Genomic DNA, 23,824 nt, shown 5'->3' with positions numbered 1-23,824 from the left:
GTTTTGAAGGGGATGAGTTAAACAGCTTTCGTTACATGCACATGCAGTTCAACTCTGAGTGATTATGCAGAAAGTTTGACGTTCATAACTTTTGTGGTATTTCTGTTTCAGGTAATTGAAAACTGCAAGTCAGCCCTCTCTGGTTCACATCTGTGATGATGTCATCATCACTGACAAAATGGCACCCACTGAGCCTCTTCTCATTTGGGGTAAGAGGTAGTAGTCTGAGGGCCCAAATCAGGTGATCAGGTGAACAAGTTCAAAACCAAATTTCGGTGGATGACTGAACGAAGGCCGATGTTGTTGATGCTGATGTTGACAGTGCTGACTTGCAAGTTTCAATTAGACTCAAAATGTTGAACTGCATGTGCGTGTAACAAGAGCTTTTTATCACATATTCTTCACTCCTCATATGAAGACATGCATGTTCTAAATCAGGCTGTTTTCATCCACTGAGGACAACGTCAAGTAGGATCCATAATGCAATAAAAACTCATAACCATCTATTTCTCTGGTTGACTCGGTCTGAGAACAACTTGTGGTGCAAACAAGACAGACCTGCAACAGAGAGTATCCACTTTAAAGCAATGAAAGGACAGTGCTGTTACCTGAACAAAGCTGAAGGTCTCCTGTGAGTGTGTGTCCACTGGTCCACCAGGCCGAGCCCAACATAATGTAACCAAGACCTGCTCACACACATTATGGGCTGCACACACACACACACACACACACACACACACACACCACACATATCTGCAAAACATAATACAAAAAAAACACACTCACACACTAAGCAATAATAAAAAAAAAACAACGAACAGAATAATAATAATCAACAGGCAAAACACCACCATACATAAGTTTATATCATGCCTTGGAAAAAACCAACAGAGAAGTAACATGCTGTTAGGGCCTGTCCCCGATGAATCAGCTCATGCTTTTCATCATTAGTGGATGTGTAGCTGTGATGTCAGTTGTGTGTGTGTGTGTGTGGTGTGTGTGTGTGTGTATGTGATACCTGGACACACAGCCTGCAGAGTGACATGGCTGACTCGCAGGGTGCTGCTCACATGTCTCTGGGTGGACCCTGAGAATAGAAGATAAAATTCCACCTCGTCCTCTTCCTCCTCTTCTCCCTCAGTGAGATACACATCATCATTGTTGTCGAGCTGAACAGTCAACACACACCCTCCCTGTGAGGAGACACAGATTTACATAAGAACATACACACATGTACAAAAAAAACATCCATTCACTAATGAAGCCTGAAGAGCTTCATGGACAGACAGATGTGAGTCAGGACTAGACCATGAACCTCGATCCAGCAGCGCACAGCCACCAGCAAGACCACCAGTAAATGTTTTCTGCTGCTCTGTACAAACAGGAAATCAGCTGCAGCTGATTATAGATGCTTTTCTACTACACCTGTTGTGTAATTAATCTATTTTATTACATATACTAATAATTTCTATTTCTGTGTGCATTAGTCACCGGTTGTTTCACTCTGTCTTATTATCAGCTGGTCAGTCACCTGTGAAGCACTGTGAAGCACACTAACTTGCATGAAAGGTACTAAAATATGAATACAGCAGCTCAGATAAACCGATAGGAGCAGATTATGTCTCTGATTAAGATGAATTCTGAGCATTTTGCCAATCCTACAGTCATCATGTTTTCACTGTGTAATAGTGCCCGATTTTATTTGTCATACAGTGATCCCTCCAATAAACTTCTGCAGTTAACTATCACCACATGTTGGCATCACAGAATCAGCAGTGTGGCGTGTAACACAGCAGCCTCAGGGTCGGGTGGTGTCTGTTCCATCATGCCAGCTTCCACCATTACACAGGTGCCAATTCGGCTTAATGACAACAATGACCCCACCCCCCAGTTCCATCTATGTACCTTTTATACAGAATGAAGGGGGAATAATATCCCAATGTGTAAAAGGGGCTTTAGAAACTAGTATTCCTCAACATGTGTCTGAAATAACATGAAATAACTGTGAAAGTATTCTGTAACCCAGTTAATGTTACTAAGCATATTTTATGAGTCTCATTCCCATGTTTGTGTCAGTTTCTATGTTTCCATACTTAATAGCTGGATGTATGACATGACTGAATGATAAACAGAACAGCCAGTGAGCCTAAAGAGTGTGTGTCAGTCAGATGCTGCTGTCGACCACAGGACATTCTACACGTTCTCTGCTGGAGGCAGACACAAAGAATACGATCCAGCCTCAGCAGACATGAACAGAGCCTTCAGAGTGTATACTGTGTATGCTCTAATTAATGCCCGTCCCCTCTGTGAAACATGACACAACACACACACACACTTTTTGTTGCTGAACATGCAGTTTAAAACCTGTTAACGACCACACCCACTCAGACCCAGGCTAACAATAGCACACAGGAATGTATCAGATCACTCTCCCTCACACACACACACACACACACACATTACTGCTGTCTCAGTCAGGCACAGTGATGCAGATGGGACAGATAGAGGTACAGTTCCAGATGGTTTAGCTGTATAAATATGTGAATATGTTACCCAGCCGGGAGGGGGAGGTTGGGGTTTAAGACACTTTACTCGTGCACATAGAGTACCATGATAAAGAGAGATAGGCCTGAGCATCCTGAAATGCAACCTTTTCCAAACCCTATTTACACAGAGTCACTTCATGTGTCTTGTGTGGATGAGGTATCTACATTTATGATCTGTAACTAGCTCAGTATAAATGCATCAAGAAGCATGACAGACAGACTGATATCTGATTGTTTAAACCACTGGAGGTGGTTTAAACCACTGGAGGTGGTTTAAACAATCAGATAGGTGTAAATGCATCCATCTCTCCAACACACAAACAAAATCTTTCATCTTCCCATGGTATAACTGTGTGAGTAAGCAGTGCATGGAAATATCCACTCCCTGTCAGATTTTCTTCATGGTCTGTCTCCTCTGTCCTTGTGATAATGGCGGCTAATGTTACACTGAAAAGACACTGAAATGAGCCGTTGTTTCGGTCTCATTAAATCAAGAAGAAGAAACGGCTCCAGACATTTCTCCCCACACCATCAAATACAGGGACAGTTTATCTGATCCCTGATCAGTTCCACTGAATGACCTGTGTGGGTGACAGAGTCATGTAAGTAAAAGCCGTGATGCCAATCAAACCTCAGTCTTGCATCAGCCTCAGTTTATAAATAGGATTCATTCATGTGTTTGTGTTAGCTTAGCTGTCAGCTGAGGCCAGTTGAACTGTTACTGCTGTAACCATGACACACAGAGAAGTCAATAAGTTATTTAAGGTCCAATTTATACTTATCACCTGAATAAAATCCACATGTTCATTTACTCTCTGAATACATCGATGGTTGTCACTGAACTGCTAAAGCAGATGTTCTTCCTCTGGTGTTTTTATCAGTTAGCAAGCAGCTTCAAGTGTATTACTGCTGCCTCCTGGACTGGAGGAGGAGGACTGACCCTGACTTACATGTAGTGGTTTTTAGCCAGTATCATGTGCTGTTGTACAGTAGATTAAAATATCAGTGGAAAATATACCAAGTCAATTGTCTTCTGTGACGTACAAAATATGTTGACAACAGAAAGGATAACTCTGGTATTTTTGAAGGTAGACAGTATTTTCCCATGTTTCTAGGTGTAAATAATTTACATATAGCGATTAATGTTCTTCAGTCTGATTTTTGTTTTGAGCACGTTTGCCAGTGTGACACAGAGGGATGGACATCTAAAGTGGACATTAACTTGTATTTAATCTGTTGTTTGGAGTTAAGTGAATCATTTATTATGTGTTATTATGTTGGAGTTGGACCAGCCATCACTGAGGTACACAGAGTTAGAGAGGTAAAAAAGTTGATTTTTTGTGTCTCTCTGTGTTTGTGAGTGTGACAGAGAAACTAGATAAATGTGGTGGATTCATGTTCCACTGATTTTAGTGTAAGGGATAAATAGGCATTATAGCTGATGTTACTGTCATCAACTGTTGTTGACCGTGAGGATGGTATTGTTGTTGTTGTCATTTGACAGTTTACTTTGTGGATTACTGCCTTACATGGCTTATGGTTATTTAGTGATAAACTGCTAGTAAAGACCAGTAACGAGGGCTGTACATGGTGATCCTAATATGGTTGAATTCACAGGTGAATTCAGGTTCACCTGTGAATGAAATAGCTCTTTCCCACTATCTGGAGACTGGCCTGGACACACAGACTGAGAATCCCTATATAATTTTACACAGATATTATAGGAGAAAAACACCAGAAAATTGTTATTGAGTACGTACGTCATTATATGATATAATAATATTAAGATAACTAATACACAGAAGAGAATCATAAAGAACAATATTCATATCTTAAAGAGATATTAAAAATTACAGACCTGTGTTATTGCAAGTAGTACAGTAAGTCCTGCCAGAGATATTATACTGTAATATTACAGAGCTTATAAATAATAAACTGCGAGCTACACAGCAAGTATACTTTTGGCAATTTCTATACTGTATTTATGGACCATAATAGTGACCATATTACGATGGGGGAAGAGGGTCTCCATGCCTCTGACATGATTCAGCATGCAGAGTTGGCCAAAATATGAGATCTAATGGTGGAGACAAACCAGCCTGTAGTTCCTAATCTGCTGAGCTCACAGACTTCATCTGTGGGTTCATATTATTCTTATGACGCCACAACTCAATCATTCTGCGTGTAGGCTTCATTTACATGATGGCAGAGCAGAATACCATCTTTGCTCATTATCATGGTATTTCAGAGTACAGAGCAGTGAATATATATTTTTTTAAAAACAGTGATAACGCTTTCTCAGGTTCCATGTTTGAGCTGTGTCTGTGTGGTAAACAGTCCACCAAGGCGCTCCTGTGACCAAAACATATCTTTTAATGAACGGGTGAACACAACCACAAATATGTTGTTGTCTCCTTCTCAACCAAGAGCGCGCACACACACACACACACACACACACACACACACACACACACACACACACACACACACACAGAGTGTACTGGTAGATAGAGAAACATCTCATATCTGAGGTCCTGCACTGACAAAAAACTAAACAGAGTAAACATGTAGTACTTGTGATATTTTACAGCACATATACAGTGTATGTGTACAGGTTATTAAATATCACCAGCTACAACTGCACTGGGGTAACATACATGATGCAGTATTTGACTATGAGACTGTGATAATGATGGGTACTTACATAGAGAGGAGCCTGTTGGGGATTCAGTTTCATGGTGCTGGACTCTAGAAGGAAACACACAGGGGGACAGAGATGTGAGCCTTAATTCTACAGTACTCATTTTTACATTAAGTACATTAAGCAGTGTTGACCGGTAGAGACTGAATGTTTCCAATGCTGGAACAGAAGAAAGGCAATACTAAACAGGACCCCAATACAATACAATGAATTAAATAACCCAGTCAATTCCATTAATATCTACACTTTCAAAAACTTACACAAAAAAGTGCACAAAATGTCAGTTTGGGAAATAGGACCAACAGACAGTTTACATCTGCAGCAGCAACATTTGTCAGGTGCTGTAACAAAAGGAGTCTGTCCAAACCACAGTTACTACTACTGACACTCCTCTTTCTACAGAAACACTGAACATGGGAAACCATAGGAGCCTGAATTACAGGTTAGTCCTAATAGACCTAATGAAGGGCCATTCAACTGTCAAATATATCTACTTGTTTAACTGGTGTCAGAGTAGCCAAAGCTTTTAAGCTAGGTGTGTGCTGTGCTCTCATACTCAGACTGCATGCCCAAAGCACGCAGTCTAATTCTGAAAACGTGTGACATCCAGGTTTCCAGACCATTTTCAAGTCTCAGTCTCACTTTAATCTGTTCTCCTTTGCCCTCTTTTCGGTCAGCAAACAACCAAACTATATCACAGCCAACATGCAGTGAGGAGTGGGACAGACAGTGTGTCTGTCCTGTATTTAGTCTCCTCTGTGCTTCAATGCAGCTGATCACTATCAACAACTAAGCAAGAATGAAACATCCCAGCTCATAAATACTACGTTAACCAATAATCATTACCAAGCTGCTGCTACAAAAGTTGTCCCTGTCCCTGACTGGACAGGTTACGTCATTGTTACTGTCTTAAGGTGAAAAAAGTTTCACTTTGTATGGACTGAATCTGAAAGAAAAACTGAGCACCTCATCTGGACATGTTCTCAATATTAGTAAAGAGATCTGGAGAACAACAACTGCACAAAATACTGATTTGAAGTCCCTACACACCCACACAGGTGTTTCATGTCTTCTCTGCACAGGGTGAAGTATAGGCTGACATGCAGGGATAGGTGATGTCAAAGTCTGTGTGCTGAGAAGAATGATAAAGATAGGAGTTCTCCACAGACTCTCTGACCCCACAGGAAAGTGAGAAAGAAGTCTGTCTGTAGACGGCCACGCAGTCCTGAGCAGTCTAAACATTAAATCACCTGTGTGGGAGAACCATGGGTGTGCAGACGCTTTATCATCCTGACTAAACGTAAGTAAATGGAACAAGGGTCTGTCATGAAGGTGAAGACTGGAACCACTGTAACAGCTGTAACTACCATCCATGACAGTCGGTGTCTGTGGGAAGGCTGTCAACTCATGGTCCAGCTGTGAGGATGGGAGATGACTAGGACCTAAAGGAGAACTGACTGAGGGTCAGATTTACTTCAACTTTGCTGTTAGATGAAGATGTGATACAGGCTGCAGTGTGTGAGTGTGTCAGTTGTGTGAGTGTTGTGTGAGGATCACACAACAGGAAGGCGACATGTTAAAGGGGACCCATTATGTTCATTTCCAGATCTATATTTTTATTCTGGCACTTCATGGGAGTAGCTCTGCATGATTCAATAACATGTTCTAGCCCAAACCCAATCTGGAATATTAGAGTGGACAGCACACAGGTTTTAAGAGAAACAAATATACTATGATATATATACCGTCACTGTCCACGCCTCAAATTACACTGTGATATAAAGTTTAGGCTATACTGCTCAGTGGTGTGTTCAGGTGTCAGTAGTATGTTCATTCAGCTGTTTGTGTTCAGGACGCTGCAGTCCAAGCAGGATGAGCCACAGCATCTCGTGTACATGCAGACAGCAGAGAGCTGACTGGCTCTCCTTTCTAATTACAGACATGTCATAAAGACACAGAGCCAGGGTCAGAAGCAGCTCGTCTGCATGCACTGATGTGGTTGGTCCATTCATGGCCAGGAAACAGGAAGTCAGAGGAAAACAGAGGAGCCTTACAAGTCGTCCTCACACAGTCACAGGAGAAAACAAGCCTTCCTCACAGCACAAACACACACACAGACACATACATTTTTTTCCACTATTCCCAGGACACTTGTTCACAACGCATTGCCTAGCCCCTAGGTCTAGTCTTAACCATCACAACTAAATGAATAATCTTTACTTTTACCCTTACCCTAACCATGCATTCAGGCTAAAATCTGAGTGGGGAAAATGAATGTCACAAACAAAATCATAACAATCCATCCAATAGTAGTTAAAATATTTCATTTAAAACCATATGTCAACCTCACGATGGTGCTAAAGGAAGAGTCAGGCAGCTTGACAATATGGCGCAGGTAAACAGGTGGTCATCAGGCCATTAAGCACTTTAAGATGACTTAAGTTTACAGCATCAGATCCTCTTATCCTTCTGTCTGTGTGGCTGTAGGGATGAGCCCCACCCCCTCCCCCATGTATGTATGTGGGTGTGTATTTAGCCCACCCACTCTCTCATTCAACAGCAGGGGTTCATTTGAGATCAGTCTGGTTTCAAAGGCCACTGACTGACCCCATCAAATATCATGAAATTAATTACTGTGTCATCAAAAAACCAGACGGAGATAGAAACAACTGACATACCAAAGATAAGAGCAGAATAAAAGAGTGTATAAACCTACTGTCTCCAGAGACTTCCACACAGCTCATAGTGCTCCCTGAAAGCTCTGATGAGGGCGAACATGATGTGAATCAGATGTTGAGGCCTTCACAGTCAGATACTGTAGACAGCATAAATAACTTTATCACTTCTGCCTCTATATCCAGAGCTGGCAGTAAAGAGACCCTTCTGAACTTTGTGCTCAAGTCAGAAATATTTCATCATGGCTTTTTATAAATCAGGCTTCAGCTGGGCTAAATATAGGCTGGAGAGGTTCAAACCAGAACAATCAGGGGAGAGGTGGAAACTACAGCTGTCAAATATTTACAAGAGAAATGTATCAGTCCAGACATACAGACGCAACTCACTTTAAACTTTTCCATAGATGCTGGCATCTGCTTTCTGTTCTGAAAAATGCCAGGGATCCTGTACTCTGCCAAAACACCTTCATAATTACTTTCCTGACTTTCCAGCCTCTTGGAATTTGGATTTTTCCAAAAAATGCACACACACACTTAGAATAAGAAAAGTCAGAGAAAGAAAGGAAATGGGACAAAGAGGAATCGGTTTTAGAGTCAAACAGAAGGTAGTGTAAAGCCACATACGATGAGGAAAAGGACTGAGATGATGTAAATAAGATCAAAAGTAAGAGAAAAGAAATGAATGGAGATCATTTCTGTTTAGCTTCTCTTTGGCTGTCATCTAGACTTTTCTTTGCAACCTTTGTTACTGTTTTTTCACCAGCATACAATGGATTCTGTTCCAGCTTGTGCACCTTATTTTGAACCATTCAGAGCATTTTGGCCCAAAGTAAATTGGTTTGGAACCAGAGAAGTTGGTTCCCAGCTGGAGCCAAAAAAATTGCAGGTTTTCAAGTGTGAACTACAACAACATCAGTAGGCATGTTACATTCTGCAGGTCTGAAAGAGTTCAGCTGCGGACTGTGCAATGCCCTCTGTTGATGATGCATCCTTGATTACAATGGTTCTGCTCAAAACTTGTGGAAACGTGTTCTTGTTCACTAGATAGCACCACGGTTCCAAGAATCCTGAGTGGAGCCAGTTCAAGAACCGGAGCTCATTTGCTAGAAAATAGCTATTTGGGGGTTGTAGCTTTTCTTTCAAAATAGAAACCAAGTGATTCAGCAGCTTGTCACTAATCAGCCAGCAGGTGACCACAGATAATCTCACAGATAATCAGCACATATGCTGGCAGATATACAGAAAGATATAGCAGTGATTAATGTTTAATTAGTTGTAATTTCTGTGTATTTGACTTCTATTTTCCTCAATTCAAGTTTAACAGAGCAGTATGATGATATTCTTTTTTTATCATCAAATCCCATATGCAGACCCAAACCAACACTGACTGTCTGCTACTAACAAGTATTATGATATATCTTACTCCTCTGTGCCATAAAGCTCCATTAAAAACATATCAATGAGCCATACTGTTGATGTCCATTACCATGAACACACACTGTAGGTTATTTTGCCTGTTTGTACAGAGACATTCTACATACAAGCATTAAACTGGGTCTGGATGTTACAAATAGGTCTCAACTGTTCCATTATGAAAGGCAGGACTTCAACTTAAACCAACTAAACTCTGCCCTGTTACAAGAAGCTGCTGCAAGAATTACCACACATGGACACAGAGCACAGGGCTTTCTGAGCTGAGAGTATGTGGGTGTGTGTGTATGTGTGTGTGCGCCACTGCTACTGTGTGTGCTGGCATCTGCAATGGGAGGCTGAGCAGACTGTAGGGCACTGTAGAGTGTCTTGATAACAGGCTGACCACTTAAGATGGCAGCATCAATCACAGGAGCTCAAGATAGTCTGAAGAGACCTGACCTGAGGAAGAGAGAGAGAGGTGGAGTGGGATGAGGAGGAGGCAGGGGAGAAGGAGGGGGATGAGTGGGAGGAGAAGGAAGAGTAGGGGCCTTTCTCAAAAGTCTTGTAAGAGATGATGCTTCTGACCAAAACATTTTCTTCACTCTAACCGATCTCAAAGAAATGGGAGAACATCAAAAAGAAATATAAGATAAAACTGGTGCCACAGAATGAACATACTACTGTCTTAGAGGCTGCGGTCAAAGTTCTGCCACGTCACTGTTTGTTCAAGGAACTAGGAGGGCAAAACAACAAAACTTCTTTTGTAGTGATTTGGGTTACACAGAAGTAGTAAGTTGACCTATGGTGATTACACTTTTGTTATGGAGTGAAGTACCCCTCCTGACATGCATGTTACACAGGATATTGTGACTTCATGGTCTGACATTTAGAGGAAAAACCATATTGTAGGAAAACAGATTTGCGGCGACAAAAAGAGAAAAAACACAGGTTTATAAGGCCAGTTTGTGCGCTTTTTGGGGGGCAATTGGGGAAATGAACAAAATCAGGACCGCTTCACCTTTCAGTGAAATGATAAATTGCACAACTGAAAGACAAACAGCGTAAATGTGCACAAAATTCAGAAATAATCATGCTCAAATTCTGTGGAAAATGGACAGGCGCAGAGAGGTAGACAGCAATTCGCTCCCTTATGTGATGTCCAGGACTTTCCTGTTCACTTGCACCAATCAGGGGAACATTCTGGGGATCTTCATTAGGGAGGAGATTGTGTCCTCCAGATCATCATTCATACTGAGACAATTATTGTGTAGGAATGTGCAGTAAGCAATGATGTCTGATGTGAAACTTGAATGGACCTCCAGGCCCTTTGATAGTGTGTCTCAACAGCATGTTTCCATCACTCTGAAAGCTCATTCAAAAACACGAGCCATGGGGTAACACAAGTAAGGTGGTCCTTGGACAGGCATCGTCCCCAAGGAGGTAACAGCCAGCTGGAGGGTATAGGGCCTGGCAGAAGATGGGACTGTTTCACAGAGTCCTGACATCATGCACTGCACCTGAACAGCCCACAAACACATCTAGAAATCACGGATGGCCTGCTTGGAGAGCTTGGCCTTTATCTCCTTGCTAACCTTGTGCATCATTCTGAGAATCTAAAGAAAGATTAGATATAAATATTCAACAAAAACAGGCAGCCATACCTTTCACAGGTGCATCAACACCAAAAATCCTGGTGGATTGTAGCAACAACCAGCACTACTAAAACTGAACTGTTGATATGAAACCACTTTCAAAGTGATGTTTTTCATTTGGAAACATATTTTTTGAATGAGTGAAGCACTACATTCATTAGTAGCCGCAGAGTCCCGTCTGTGGTTAGGTTTAGGCATCAAAAGTGTGTAGTCACTACAAGTAGACATTTTACCATCACAAAAAATTCATATCTATGTACATCCATCCATTATCTATACTGCTTATCCAGTAAGGGTCACAGGTATCTATGTGCATGAATAAATAAATTACATTTTGTGACTATTTCATGAAGGTTGTGGCTCAATTTGAAACATTTTCAACTTGCACTGATGCATTGCACAGTGTGCATTTGTGGTTGCCTGCATCTCTGCATCAGCCTGTGCTGTGAAAAAAATTCACTTTGCGTTTGTTCTGAACACACTGCAATGAGTGGCAGAGGATTCGGGGGGTGGGGGGTTGTGGGGGTGGTGACTACAGACATTTCTAAATGTGATGAGTGAGATTTATAAAACAGACCCCTGTGTACACACAGCTTCATATCATATCATGTATTAATCTGCCAAAAAGAATGCAAATGCTTATTGTGCATCTTGGCTTTACTCTTCAAGAATAAATTTTAATACTTTCTAATAAGTGTTTGTACCGAAGTATCTGTTTGTAGATGTGGTGTGAGATACTGTACATGTACTGCTGCCCAACTGAGACAGAACATACACCACCACTCTGAGTCAGACATACACAAAAGCTTTGTTCAAACTGCAGGCAAAAGTGATTTGTTTCTCAAATCACATTTTATGGACACACTGTCTACACTGTTATTTGGAAGTGGTCTGATTGGATTTGCATATCCATACATCACTAACTTATTTGCATGGGTTGCTGTGGTAACAACGTAGGCATAGCGATGCTAGTGCTCACTCTGTCACTCTGGATTTGACGTCTTCATTGTGTGTCGTGTTGCAAATGACGCAAAAGACACTTTGAAATCTGACAGGGTGTCTGAACTGAGACGAATCTGTAAAAATCTGATCAGAATCAAATTTCAAACCACCTCCAAATGTGGTTTGGATCTGATCACATTTCATGTGTTTTTTGTTTTTTTTTTGCTATTTTTCTAAAGTCAATCAGGAGATGATCTAGATATGCCAAAACATAGATTTGGGCTGGAGCTCTGGACAAAGCCAAAGACTGTTGAGCTACATTTGTGCATGCAAAAATGCACATACACACATGCACACATACACGGTTGTGGTAAGAGGAGCAGAGAGGGGACTGTGCTTCCACAACTTGTTGTAATTATGTGTTATACAACCAAATGCTGACTGACTGGCTGTTCTTTTACAGAGAAGTACAACGAGAAGCTGGAGACTAACTCAGCTGGCCAGAAGTTATGTCTGGTATGGAAGGAATGAGCCGGAGAAGGGGAAGGAGACAGAAAGAGAAAGAGAGAAAGAAAAGGAGAAGAGGGAACAGTAGGGAGACAGACAGGCGGAGCAGCTGCTAATCCTGCTTTCAGCTGCGCTGCACAGCAGCCGTTGTACTCTGCTGCACACAGAGCTGCAGTGTCACTCACTTCCACCGGCTGCACACATGAAGTGGCAGGAGGCTCTGGTTTTATCACAACAAGTCTCTGCAGCTCCAGCTGCTGCTGCTGCTCTACAGAGCTGCTCACAGTGAAGAGCAGCACTGAACCTGCATTCGCAAAAAAGTTAATCCTAACTCTTAAAACTGACTTCATTACAATAACCTATTTATGCTGTTTTCATGTGTAATCTTTGTTCTAATTGTGTAGAAAGAAGTCTGAAAATAGACAAAGTAACATCCTACAGACCCATTTCCTGTGCAACAAAATAGTTCAACAAAACAAAAACATCTCAGCTATGCTAATGAAAATATCAAGGGAGAAACATCACGTTTGGCAGCTCAGGATTACACACAGTGGGATTCATCATGTCTCAAATCACCAACAGTATCATTAAAAGATCAGTAACAAGAATAAAACCTGCCATCCAGACACAGCTTTACGGCAACCACAGTGTCATTAATTCATAACACATGTACCTGTAAACCATCATCACCTCTGATGTTCTGTATTATTAATGCAGGAGTACCGAAAGGGCTAAAGAGTCAGTTGGCCAATGTAGAGCAGGTTAAAGATCATCAAACAGGTGATCCACAATGAACAGGACTCACATCAAATCGTAATTTACAAAATGCAACACAGAAAAAGAATGATGAAATAAGGAAGACTACAAGACTCTTTCAAGTCTTTCATCATACAACATATCTGTATCCAGAAGGACATTTCAGTCACGTTTCAGTCAGTCATGTTTCGGCAATCTTTCAACACACAGCACCTTTATTTCTCAGTCTTAAACAACAACCACCATTTCATCTGCACAATCAGAAAGTCAATAAACCTTGCTTCAGAGACATAAAAGAGACATTTAAGAGTTCAAGTGGGGTATATTCAGTTTGTTTATGGACGCAAAGGATCTACCTCTTCTCTTTCTTACACTACATTTAATTACCTGCCAGTGACTAGGTAGAAGCCAAGATGTGAGTTTTAATCATTAAATTTCATTCATAGTCATACAACACATAGCCTAAACTCATTCTCTTCCACCATCACTTAGTTTTATCAGTTGGATTACTAAGATCCAGACTAATCTTTGATCTGACTTCTTTTGTAAAAGTTGCAATCTCATCTTTATGATTACACCAGACTTAAAAGTTGTCCTATAATAATCTGCCACCAGCAGCCAGACGTGAACACTGTCAGGACAGACAAGCTTTTCTTAGAACGTCTCAGAGGAACTGAGTGCAAAATTTAACTTGATGATTTAATGACTGATTACAGCTGTGTCTCATGTACCGTAGGTGTAATGCAGCATTAAAAAGAGTCCAAACACTCCCTGCCAATGTGAAACAGCGGCTGCCTTTGTGATTTCAGAGCTGTCAGAATGGGTTTGTTACCAGACAAAGGAGACATAATCTCTCTCACTCACTTTCACTGGACCCACATGGTTTTTGTCCAACACAGTATTAAGAACAGTCACATTGGGGTGGAACTGATCACACTGCTAATTACTGCATTGCATCACAACAGCAGCAGAATAGAGCCATCATTAATGCCATTAGGTTCACCTGCTGTGAAAAATCAAAAATCTGCTGTGAAAAAAGTCTGTTACTGGAACAAAACAAGCCTTGTGAGGTAAAGTTAACAGCACAGTGGTCACAGACATTGGTACCTTTATCTTGTCTGAATTACTTTCAATTTTACTAACAAAAGCAGGGCTGAAATCACTGATGAGCCTAATGTAAGACTGTGTTCATGCCCCGTTTTACACACATTTCCCACATGCCTCATGCTCAGGTAAACTCTGTCCCACCAATCCATCCTCAGGTCATTATCATCATTATAATCATTATCATCATCTGATAAACCATGATAACTGCTCAAAAGATAAGTCTGTTACTAATTCACAAAAAACAAAAATTTACTTACAATATTTCAGCAAATTAGTAAAAATATCCATCCATTCATTGATTTTCTTCCGCTTATTCAGAGCTGGGTTGTGGTGGCAGCAGGTAGATTTAAGATGTTCCTCACCTATCAATGCTTCAAGGCATTCCCAGACCAGATGGAATATATAATCCCTCCAGAAAGTTCTGGGTCTACCTCAGGGTCTCCTCCCAGTTGGACATGCCCAGCTTTCTCCTGTTTAGCTCCCTCTTCACCACAATGGTCCAGTACAATGCCTGCATTACTGTTAATGCTGCACCAATCTGCTTGTCAATCTCCCACTCTATCCTACCTCATTTGTGAGCAAGACCCCAAGATACTACACTTGAGGCAGCAACTCTCCCCAAACCCAGAGAAGACAAGTCACCATTTTCCTGGCCTCAAACTTGGAGGTGCTCACTCTTAGCCCAACTGCTTTACACTCGGCTGCAAACTGCCCCAGTGTGCGCTGGATGTCTTGCTCTGATAAAGCCAACAGAAACACATCATCTGCAAAGAGCAGCGACACAATTCTGACGTTCCCAAACTGGACACTCTCCCAGTCTCCATATTGGAACTAAACTACTACTACATCATCAGAAACGTGCAGGCAGGCCCAGAGTGGGGCCCTCAGTCAAAGCTGGCCTTTGATTTGTTAGAAACAAAAATGTAATCAACACTGATAGGATGCAAAATAATACATCATCAGTTCAAATAAAATTTAATACAGCTGAACCCTAAACATGACATGGGTCTGGACATTCACAGTGCCTCCAGATTTGTTGTCATGGTTACGATACTGTATGGCAGCTGTATTTTTAATAGGCAGCAAATAGTCTTTATCAACGACTTTTCTGTTAGTGGTGTCAAAGCCAAAATGGTTCCACACATTCCTTCTCACATAGTTTGGTGCTATGATTATTTACAGTGACCCTGGAAGACATGAGGGCTCCTCTGGTGTAGTGTGCTAGACAGGATTTGAAGTCTGACATTTTGTAATATCAGTACATTAAGATTAAATAATCAATTCATGATAATGTGTAAAGTGAAGCCAAAAATCCCAACTACTGCATCCCTGATTGAAGGCGATGGTAGTGGTGGTGGTTACACTAGTTTAAATGTGTGGATCTGCATGACTGCTTGTCACCTAATGAAGACCATTGATGAGGAAAGGCCTTTATCATGTATGGGAAACTGATTATGAGTGGTGCTGCCTCATTCTGACATGCTCTTTATACAGCTGACACTGGACTCAAGCTTTATCAGCACTTTTCGACAAGGTGGATGGAATAAGATTAGTACCAATAACACCTTTACAATGGACCATATGACTGTCTGACTGACTGAGACTGATGGAGCTCAGCCTCAGACCTTCTCTCACAGGCACTGCACAATGGATTACTGCATCACTGATTTAAGTGCTATGTCCACTTACATTTATCTTTCCAACAGTTATGCTCAAGCCCCAGAGGGTCACAACTGGTCTCACATCTGGCATGTTGCTGTAGGGATCTGTAGCTGCATTGTGCCATCACAACCTTAACCTGAATTCATGCTGGTCAGAGAGGAGGCTTCTCTGTGTTGTAAAGAGCAACAGCCATAGCCACACTTTTTGCTAGAAAATCATCACACTCAGCAGGGCTGTGGCTCTGTCTGCAGCCAGTAGAGCTGGTCTCTGATGACTGATGACTTATGTTGGATATACAGCACATCAGTGTGATGACTTTCACAGATACGCAGGCAGACCTGAACTTACCTGCCCTGTCCTAAGGGAATGCCACTGCAGTATGTTATGTATATGAACATGGACTATAGCTCCACACTCAGCTAGAAATATGAGCCTAATGTCACATTTTAGATTTTCAGTGAAATTAACTCCAAACCACAAAATTGCAAATTTTATATTCATCAATTTGCATTAGTACTGAAATGGTTATTTGATTACTCAATTTAGTTTAAACACATAAAACTAACCACTATTAAGATAATTAAGTCATCATTGTAGCAATGTTTGAAGAAAAATGGTTCCAGCTACTCAAATGTCAGAATATCCTGCTTTTCTCTGTTATATAATGAAAGTGGATTTAGCAAAAAAGGGCTAATTTAAAGATGTTTCCTTGCATTTATCAAATATTTTCAGACATTTAATATATGAAAAAATATATTTACTGGTAATAAATATAACAGTTTGTAATATGCATTTTTATTTGTAAGCTACATTGGTCTACTTCTGTGGGAGTTTTCAATGACTCCAGACGTCAGACTGAGTAAATAATTACTCTACACTCTATTTGAGTGTACTGCTCCTTTAAGCTCTGAAGTATGTGATTTTTAAAGGCCAATATAATGACAATATTTTGGACCAGGAAGACGTGGCCTGTATTTGGGGAAAATGCAAAAACATTATATAATTCAGCAAACACAACTCAAGCAGCACTACCAAGAAACTACCATAGTCTTATTTAAAAATTTAATTATCCCAATATCACTAACATTAGTCAGAGTTTGAGTTATCATGCATGACATGCTTCTCTTCTAAAGCAGCCTGCCCGGGTACTTTTTCATACGCCATTTTTAATCAACCATTTTTTTGTCACTCTGAATTCATTCATTACCAAGCGAAAATCCTGAATTGCGATTTAATGGATTACACTGATGCTAACAGAACATCCTGAGGTGCGATTGGGTGGATTACATTGTTGCAACACTTATAATGGGCAGTGCACTGTTCTGCACCGGCCAGGATTATGCATGCTGCATGTCCCATTACATTGTTAAACGCCACTCTGACAAATATTTATTATATATAAAGTGTGCAATTTAATTTCATCAATGGATAGTTGGGTGGCTGGAATATTTGGAAGCGAGAATGCCAAACTGGTGAGTAAAGAAACAGTTGAATAGTTTCTTTTCTTCCCCATCTGCATGTATTGTGAGCTGACAATGTTGAGCTATGTATTCAAGAGATAACTTTTGTAGGGAGAAGAAATGACATGAATCCTGAAGGTTTTATCATGGAGTGGAGAATTGCTCTCTGAAAAAAATTATCTCTGGTGTAGTCTGAAAAATGTAATTTAAAGTCTGTTGTGCATTATGGCAGCACACTGACTGAGTGCCTACTTCCACTACCACCACCTCCTTCCACCAGTCTCAAAAAGCACAATTTCTTAGTGCCATTTTATGGGGTCTTTAACAGTTGTCTAAATTATTGTCAGGAGTTAATCACATGCACACTGATATTTTGAGCCAAAGTGGTCCTCAAATGATCAGATATGGTCATTGGCCCTTAGTTCTGTCTTTCTCTGATGGCTAACCAACCATGCTTGCTAGCAAAACAGCGAGAGTATGCTTTTGGTGGAGCAGCAGTAATCTTCAGTGTAATACCTTTATAATGTGATATTACAGCCAATAACCTTGTCATGCTCATAATTTCTGAATAAAACTTATATGAAGTTAACTTCCATTTAAATAAAAATTATCTCAGGTACACAATGACATTACCTTGACATTATGAACCGAGTCTCCATGCAAAACAGTGATCAAGCCCCGGGTGACTGGTGGCCATCGACCAAAGTTCCGCTCATTAATCAGCCAAACCAATTAATTGGTCAACCTCTTGTTACCTTTCATAAACTGGATTGCCAGGGGTGTGTATTTTCAGGGATTATTCGGGATGAACGCATGGGAGCCACAGCTGGTGGACAAAGTCACGCTGGGCTGACACATAAACCCCACTGTCAGTCTGTCACTGCCACTCAGCCAGAGCTGCCTTTATACTGACAGAAAGACTGTTGAGAGCAGATACACTGATATGCCAAACAATTACTGCTGTACACACAATTACACACACACACAAAATTCCACAGGGATGTGATTGGTGGCGTCCCTCTGGAAATGACACATACGATCTCCCAGCAGCCCTGAGGGGCCATGTAATTATCAGTGTGATTAAAGATAGTTGCTGATGGTGCCAACTCTCCTCACAGAGAAAACTTTTAACAGTCAGACACTAGGAAAAAAGATCTTTTATTTACCTACTTACGCACTCTGCTAACGTCATGGAGCCGAAGCTTGTCAAACAAAGTCCCTTTTCTCAGCAGAATGAATGAAACATGAGCAGAGAGCTGGGATTAACTTTTACCATCTAATAATTATCATTCCACTCCCTTTGCACTGTGGATTTTTGCATGACGTGTTCATCCTCGGTGGATTTTCTCTCTCTCTCTCTCTCTCTCTCTCTCTCCTCTCTCTCCTCTCTCTCTCTCTCTCTCTCTCTCTCTGTGAGTGGAGTCTATGGGTCAGTTTAAGGATTCTCAGAACTAGTTCTTAAGATGACCACACTGGGAATCAAGAGTGTTTATAGCTGCTGTGAACAAAAGCCAGTCATCCCATAGAAAAAAACAGGATACCAGTTCACATTTTCAGATAGGGAAGATATTCATACTGTTGCATTCAGTTGTTCACATTGTTCAAATGTGTAACAAATGAACACAGAGAACTGAGTGTGAAGTACAATGCCTGGCTCCTCTCTCACCTGCACATAGCTGACCAATCACTGAGTGAGATGTCCCCATCCTGCATCAGAGAGGTGTGGGGGCAGGGAGTTTCTGAAGCTCTCCCACTCACTGAAAACACAATCCCACTCACAACGACAAGGAGAAAATGCTTGTAGGTTACCAGATAATACAAACTTTAGTCTTTATAATATCAGTTAAATATCCCTTACAATGAGCTATAATAACCTGCCCTCACATTGACTCACAGTATATTTCTCACTGCTCCTCTCCACACCTCATATAAAGATTCACTGGCTTTCTCTGGGTGGAAATACATTATTGACTCAATTTACTTTACTTGATTCACATTACAAACTTAGAATGTTCATGGGTTCTGTAACAAAAACAGTTTGTCAGTTGCACTGAACAATATTTTACAATATTTTTTTATTACCTGGACAAGTTGACATCTCTGTGCTGGGTGCTGAGGCATGTTGTGAAAGAAGTTTGAACACTGCTCAGTGAGTTACAGTTAAAGGGGCAATGACACATGTATGCAGCATTTTAAGCCCAAGTCTTCACTGCAGAAACAAGAATAGGAACTGATAAGGACAGCTACAATTTTTTAAGGTAGATATTAATACAGATGTTTTTGGCCTGAAGCTGCTCAGTATTTTTTGCCAAATAACATGTTTTAACCTTGCAAGACACACAGCTGTAAAATTACACACATCAGTTTTAGCTGTCTTCTGAAAATGTTTTTCTTTTAAAGACCACATTTACATAGTCAGTGGGTCCTATTGTTTAACTTTAAAATGCTATTGGATAGTAAATGTGTATCCACTCAACCTGGCTATAAACTTTGCTTCAAGCTCATATCTTTATTTTATATATCTCAAGACTGAAATAGTCAAAATAGTCCTGTGCACCTTACACATGGCATGGGGACCATGCACCTCTCTGATACTGACACATGGAAAAAAATAGTAATAGAAATATAATGTCTTTGATGATTCACTACAATAAGTTATAAATGTGTTTTCTTTGTTAAAGTTTTTAGTTTAGACCAGAATTGAATTTGCAACTCATTCAGTATGTTGTCAGTTTAAAAAAATACATGTAATTGATCTGTTTGTTTTTGTTTTTTTGTTTTTTTTTTTTATCAAACAGCTGCATTGGGCAGAGACAGGTTCTAAATGCTCTGGAATGTTTTGGGGGGTGTCAATTACTTTGTAACAATAATGCAGTATTGTTAACCTTATGATCGTCATGAGCAAAAACTTTCTGCTGGTAAATCATGTCTATTACAAACCTCTGTGCGGTGTTTTGGCATCTAATAAGCCTTTACTCACATTAATTAGTCACTCCAACTGGACTTCCTGGATCAGACTTCTGAAACACCCTGCTATTCAAAAGTCACAGTGGGTGATGTCCCATGTAACACTTAACGTATGGTTACATTTGCTGCCTCAAATCACAAAATGAAGGGATTTCTTGCAAAAGCATTGCACAATGAAAACGTGGCTATAGCACATCCTGTTTACTGTACCTAAAGTACAAGCCTGACAAATCACACATCTCAGTTGTAGCTGTCTGCCTCTTGGAAATGACTTAATTAATTAGGATCAGTAGAACGCTTTTCTACCCCAGTCTCATCCAACTGTCTGTTCCAGATGTCTGTCTACATCTGTAGACACCTGCAGAACATACGGTTACACCTGCTATCACTGCAGCACTAGTTCAATCTCTGTGTTGGACTACACACTTGTTCCATTGAAGTGACTGTGTTGACATTTTTGACTTTGGAGAGGAGAAAGAATGAAAATGTATCTAATGTTACTGAACAGAGGATACTGAGCCATTCTTCAACCTGCCACGTCACTGTGAGACACAACTGGAACAGAACACGAGGGACAAAGCACAAGCACACACTAATCTCTGTACCTGTGGTTTTCACGTAGACCCCATATCCATCAAGAGCATGTCAGCTCCATCAGGGTTGTCTAACATGTTTTACCCCAGCAGCAGTTGATGGGGCTGGTTTGAATGGGACCAGAAGTAAGACTGATTTTGCACAAAAAGCTATCGCTGTAGAAATCTCCTTCTCTTTATCTCCTTACCATTATGCTCCCACTTAAACAGGAGCAAGTGGAGTAAATGTTCCAGTCTATATCTCTTATCTTACAGAGACCTGGATCTGATTATTCATGCTTTCATCTCCTCATGACCTCTGTAATTCGTTCTATTCCTGCTGCAGCCACAAACCAACGTCCAAGCTCCATGAGACGTTCTTACATAACACTGCTGCTATTGTTGCTAGGCTCTTGACAGGAACATGTGCGATCACATTACTGTTTTATCTTATTTACATTAGCTTCCACTGAGCTGTAGTATGCATTTCAGCTTTTTCTGACCACTTTTAAGATACAGTGTGGCTCCTGATTGTTTCATATCTCACATGGCCCTCTAAGCTGAAAGGCCTGTCTGAGACCCCAAGCTAACAACCACCTGACTGAAGAATAAAGGAAACTGGGCCCCCACCAATATTGCCCTTTGACTTTGGAATGGTCTATTCATAAAGATTAGACAAGAAAAGTCAGTTATTTCCTTCGAATACCCTTTACACTACTAATCAGGAGATTTACTGCATATTAGCAGTCTTTTAGCTGCTTTGGTACTTAAGGTATATTATCTCAGTTAGTGGTTTTCATACCTTCATTTGTATTCCTTGTTTTTACAAGTAAATCAATTAATTCTCATTTTACATATGAGGTGGATAATTACAAGACACAGCAGCAAATATTCAGACTAAATAATCCAGTTCCTTTTTATAACTGGTAGAAGTGACAGTACTGTAATGTGACCACCCAGAACTGCTCCTTAGCGTCTCTCTTTGCAGAGCACTTGGCAAGCAGTACAACCTAACAACAGAGCACAACAGTGTAACACAGTGTCAAGACTCAAATGAATCACATCTGCATGAAAGTCTGCACAGGTCTGTATGCTCTTTGAGTTTCAATGACACCAGAACATCCAGCAGTTCCAGAGGGAAGAAAACAGATTCACACACTGACATCTGTCAAAACACTAATTATTGAAAACTTGGTTATGGAACTCAGCCTTGATGAACAGTTGAATGTGCAGTTCGCTACATTTGACTGGACACTGATGTTAAACAGAAAATATCTCAGATTAAAAGTCACCATCTTAGCAACAGCAGACATTTGTAACTTTTATAAAAGGAATATTTCAACATTTTGAGAAATCTCATGTCAATCTCATGTCTGTGTGTTAGGTGCAGAGTGTTAGTCAGGATGTGGTTAGCCTAGCTTAGCATAAAAAATGAAAGGACACAGCTGTTGTGGGAGGAAAAAACCTACCAACACCTCGAGAGTTCACCAGTTAACATCCTGTATCTTGCTTGTTTCATCTGTACACAAACTGCAATGTAAAAATGACAATCTGTCATTTAAGGGGAAGTTACACACTAAAACTGTGATGGTGAGTGCAGCTTCTTGTCGTCACAGTCAGGTTGTTTTGTAATGTCATGCCTGTGCAGAGACCAAAATCAAAACCTGGACTCAGCAACTGGATCTGGCAACTGTACTATAGTCCAACCCTGCACGCAAGTTCTGCCTGTAGGTCTGGGCCATGGGGCCAAAAACTAGCATCTCCACTTTTATCGGGGTTGGGGATAATTCACTACTTTTTATTTTTGCTTTAAAATGTTACAAGACTAAAACATGATTGAAAATGTGATTTTGCTGAAAGACAGTTGAGCACTACAACATTACAACAGGTTATTCCATAGTACTAGTCAGCTGGGCCAATGGGATTACTAGAAGAGGTGAAGTCATGAAACAATTCCAGCGGGTAATGTCCCCAAAAACCACAAACACCATGGATGTACTATACCAGCCAATCCCATAGACTTAACACTGGCAGTAATTTTTTATGATGTTTTAAAGTGGCCCTACAGAAATCAATTATAATGACAAGTGTGTTTGTCAAGCTTCCATAGCTCTGAGGCCAGTTATGATATTGCACACATTATACACATGTGGAAACTAAACTTGCGCATTAGAAAATAACTACTTCTTTTCTTCCTAAGCATTAAGAGGTAGCAGTAGCAAATGAGCAAACAAATTACACTGTGATTTATCATCTCTGTGCAAGATCTGCAGTAAGTTTGAGAGGACTGAGACAGCATATTGTTACACAAAAAGCACAGTTCAGTTCAGGAATAGTTTAGCACATAGGTTGTGTGTGTAGTGGGCTAGAGAGAGAGAGTAGTGAAGCCCAGGTTAGTTATAAGTTAGCAGTACAGCTGTGAGCACAGCAGTGCAATGTATGTGCAGTTTAGACTATTTGTCAGTTAATAAATGCTACAACTTCTCAAGACCCAAGCCACGCTTCCGCATTTCCCATGTACTTCCCAATTAAGGTCCAGACAATGAGTTTAAACTGGGGGTCAGGGATGAATGTGCTGGCACATACCGGCAGACACACTTAGATAGTGATGTAAGCAAAATCCTGCTGTGCATCACAGCTTTAATCCCCAATCATCAAGACGTTACAAGGAAATACAGAGAGCTGAAGACCTGGCAGCAGAGTGAGAGATGGAGCATGACTCAACAGTAAAGCATCCAACACTGGTTAGCCCCCGCATACCACAGCTTACTGCTCACACAGCAGTGACAGAGAGAAAGACACACTGAGACACAGATGGGAGAAATCAGGCTGTGTGTACTCTTAGTGCTGTGTGTATTTTTGCC

General features: G+C 40.7%; 1 protein-coding gene across 1 annotated transcript in view; it reads right to left on the bottom strand.

Moving 5' to 3' along the window:
- LOC127142900 (A-kinase anchor protein 13) overlaps nt 1-23,824 on the bottom strand; it is a 37,866-nt gene that overhangs the window by 9,794 nt on the left and 4,248 nt on the right. The window contains exons 2-4 of the mRNA XM_051073664.1: nt 5,251-5,294; nt 1,019-1,193; nt 609-706 (exon numbers count right to left, since the gene is read on the bottom strand). Coding sequence (XP_050929621.1) covers nt 609-706; nt 1,019-1,193; nt 5,251-5,283 — 306 coding nt within the window. The 5' untranslated portion in view covers nt 5,284-5,294. The remainder of the gene's footprint in view (nt 1-608; nt 707-1,018; nt 1,194-5,250; nt 5,295-23,824) is intronic.

The sequence above is a fragment of the Lates calcarifer genome, linkage group LG10 (assembly GCF_001640805.2).
Source record: "Lates calcarifer isolate ASB-BC8 linkage group LG10, TLL_Latcal_v3, whole genome shotgun sequence".
Taxonomy (NCBI): Eukaryota; Metazoa; Chordata; class Actinopteri; family Centropomidae; genus Lates; species Lates calcarifer.
Note: the sequence above shows the minus strand (reverse complement) of the source record. Positions and strands in the feature narration are given on the sequence as shown.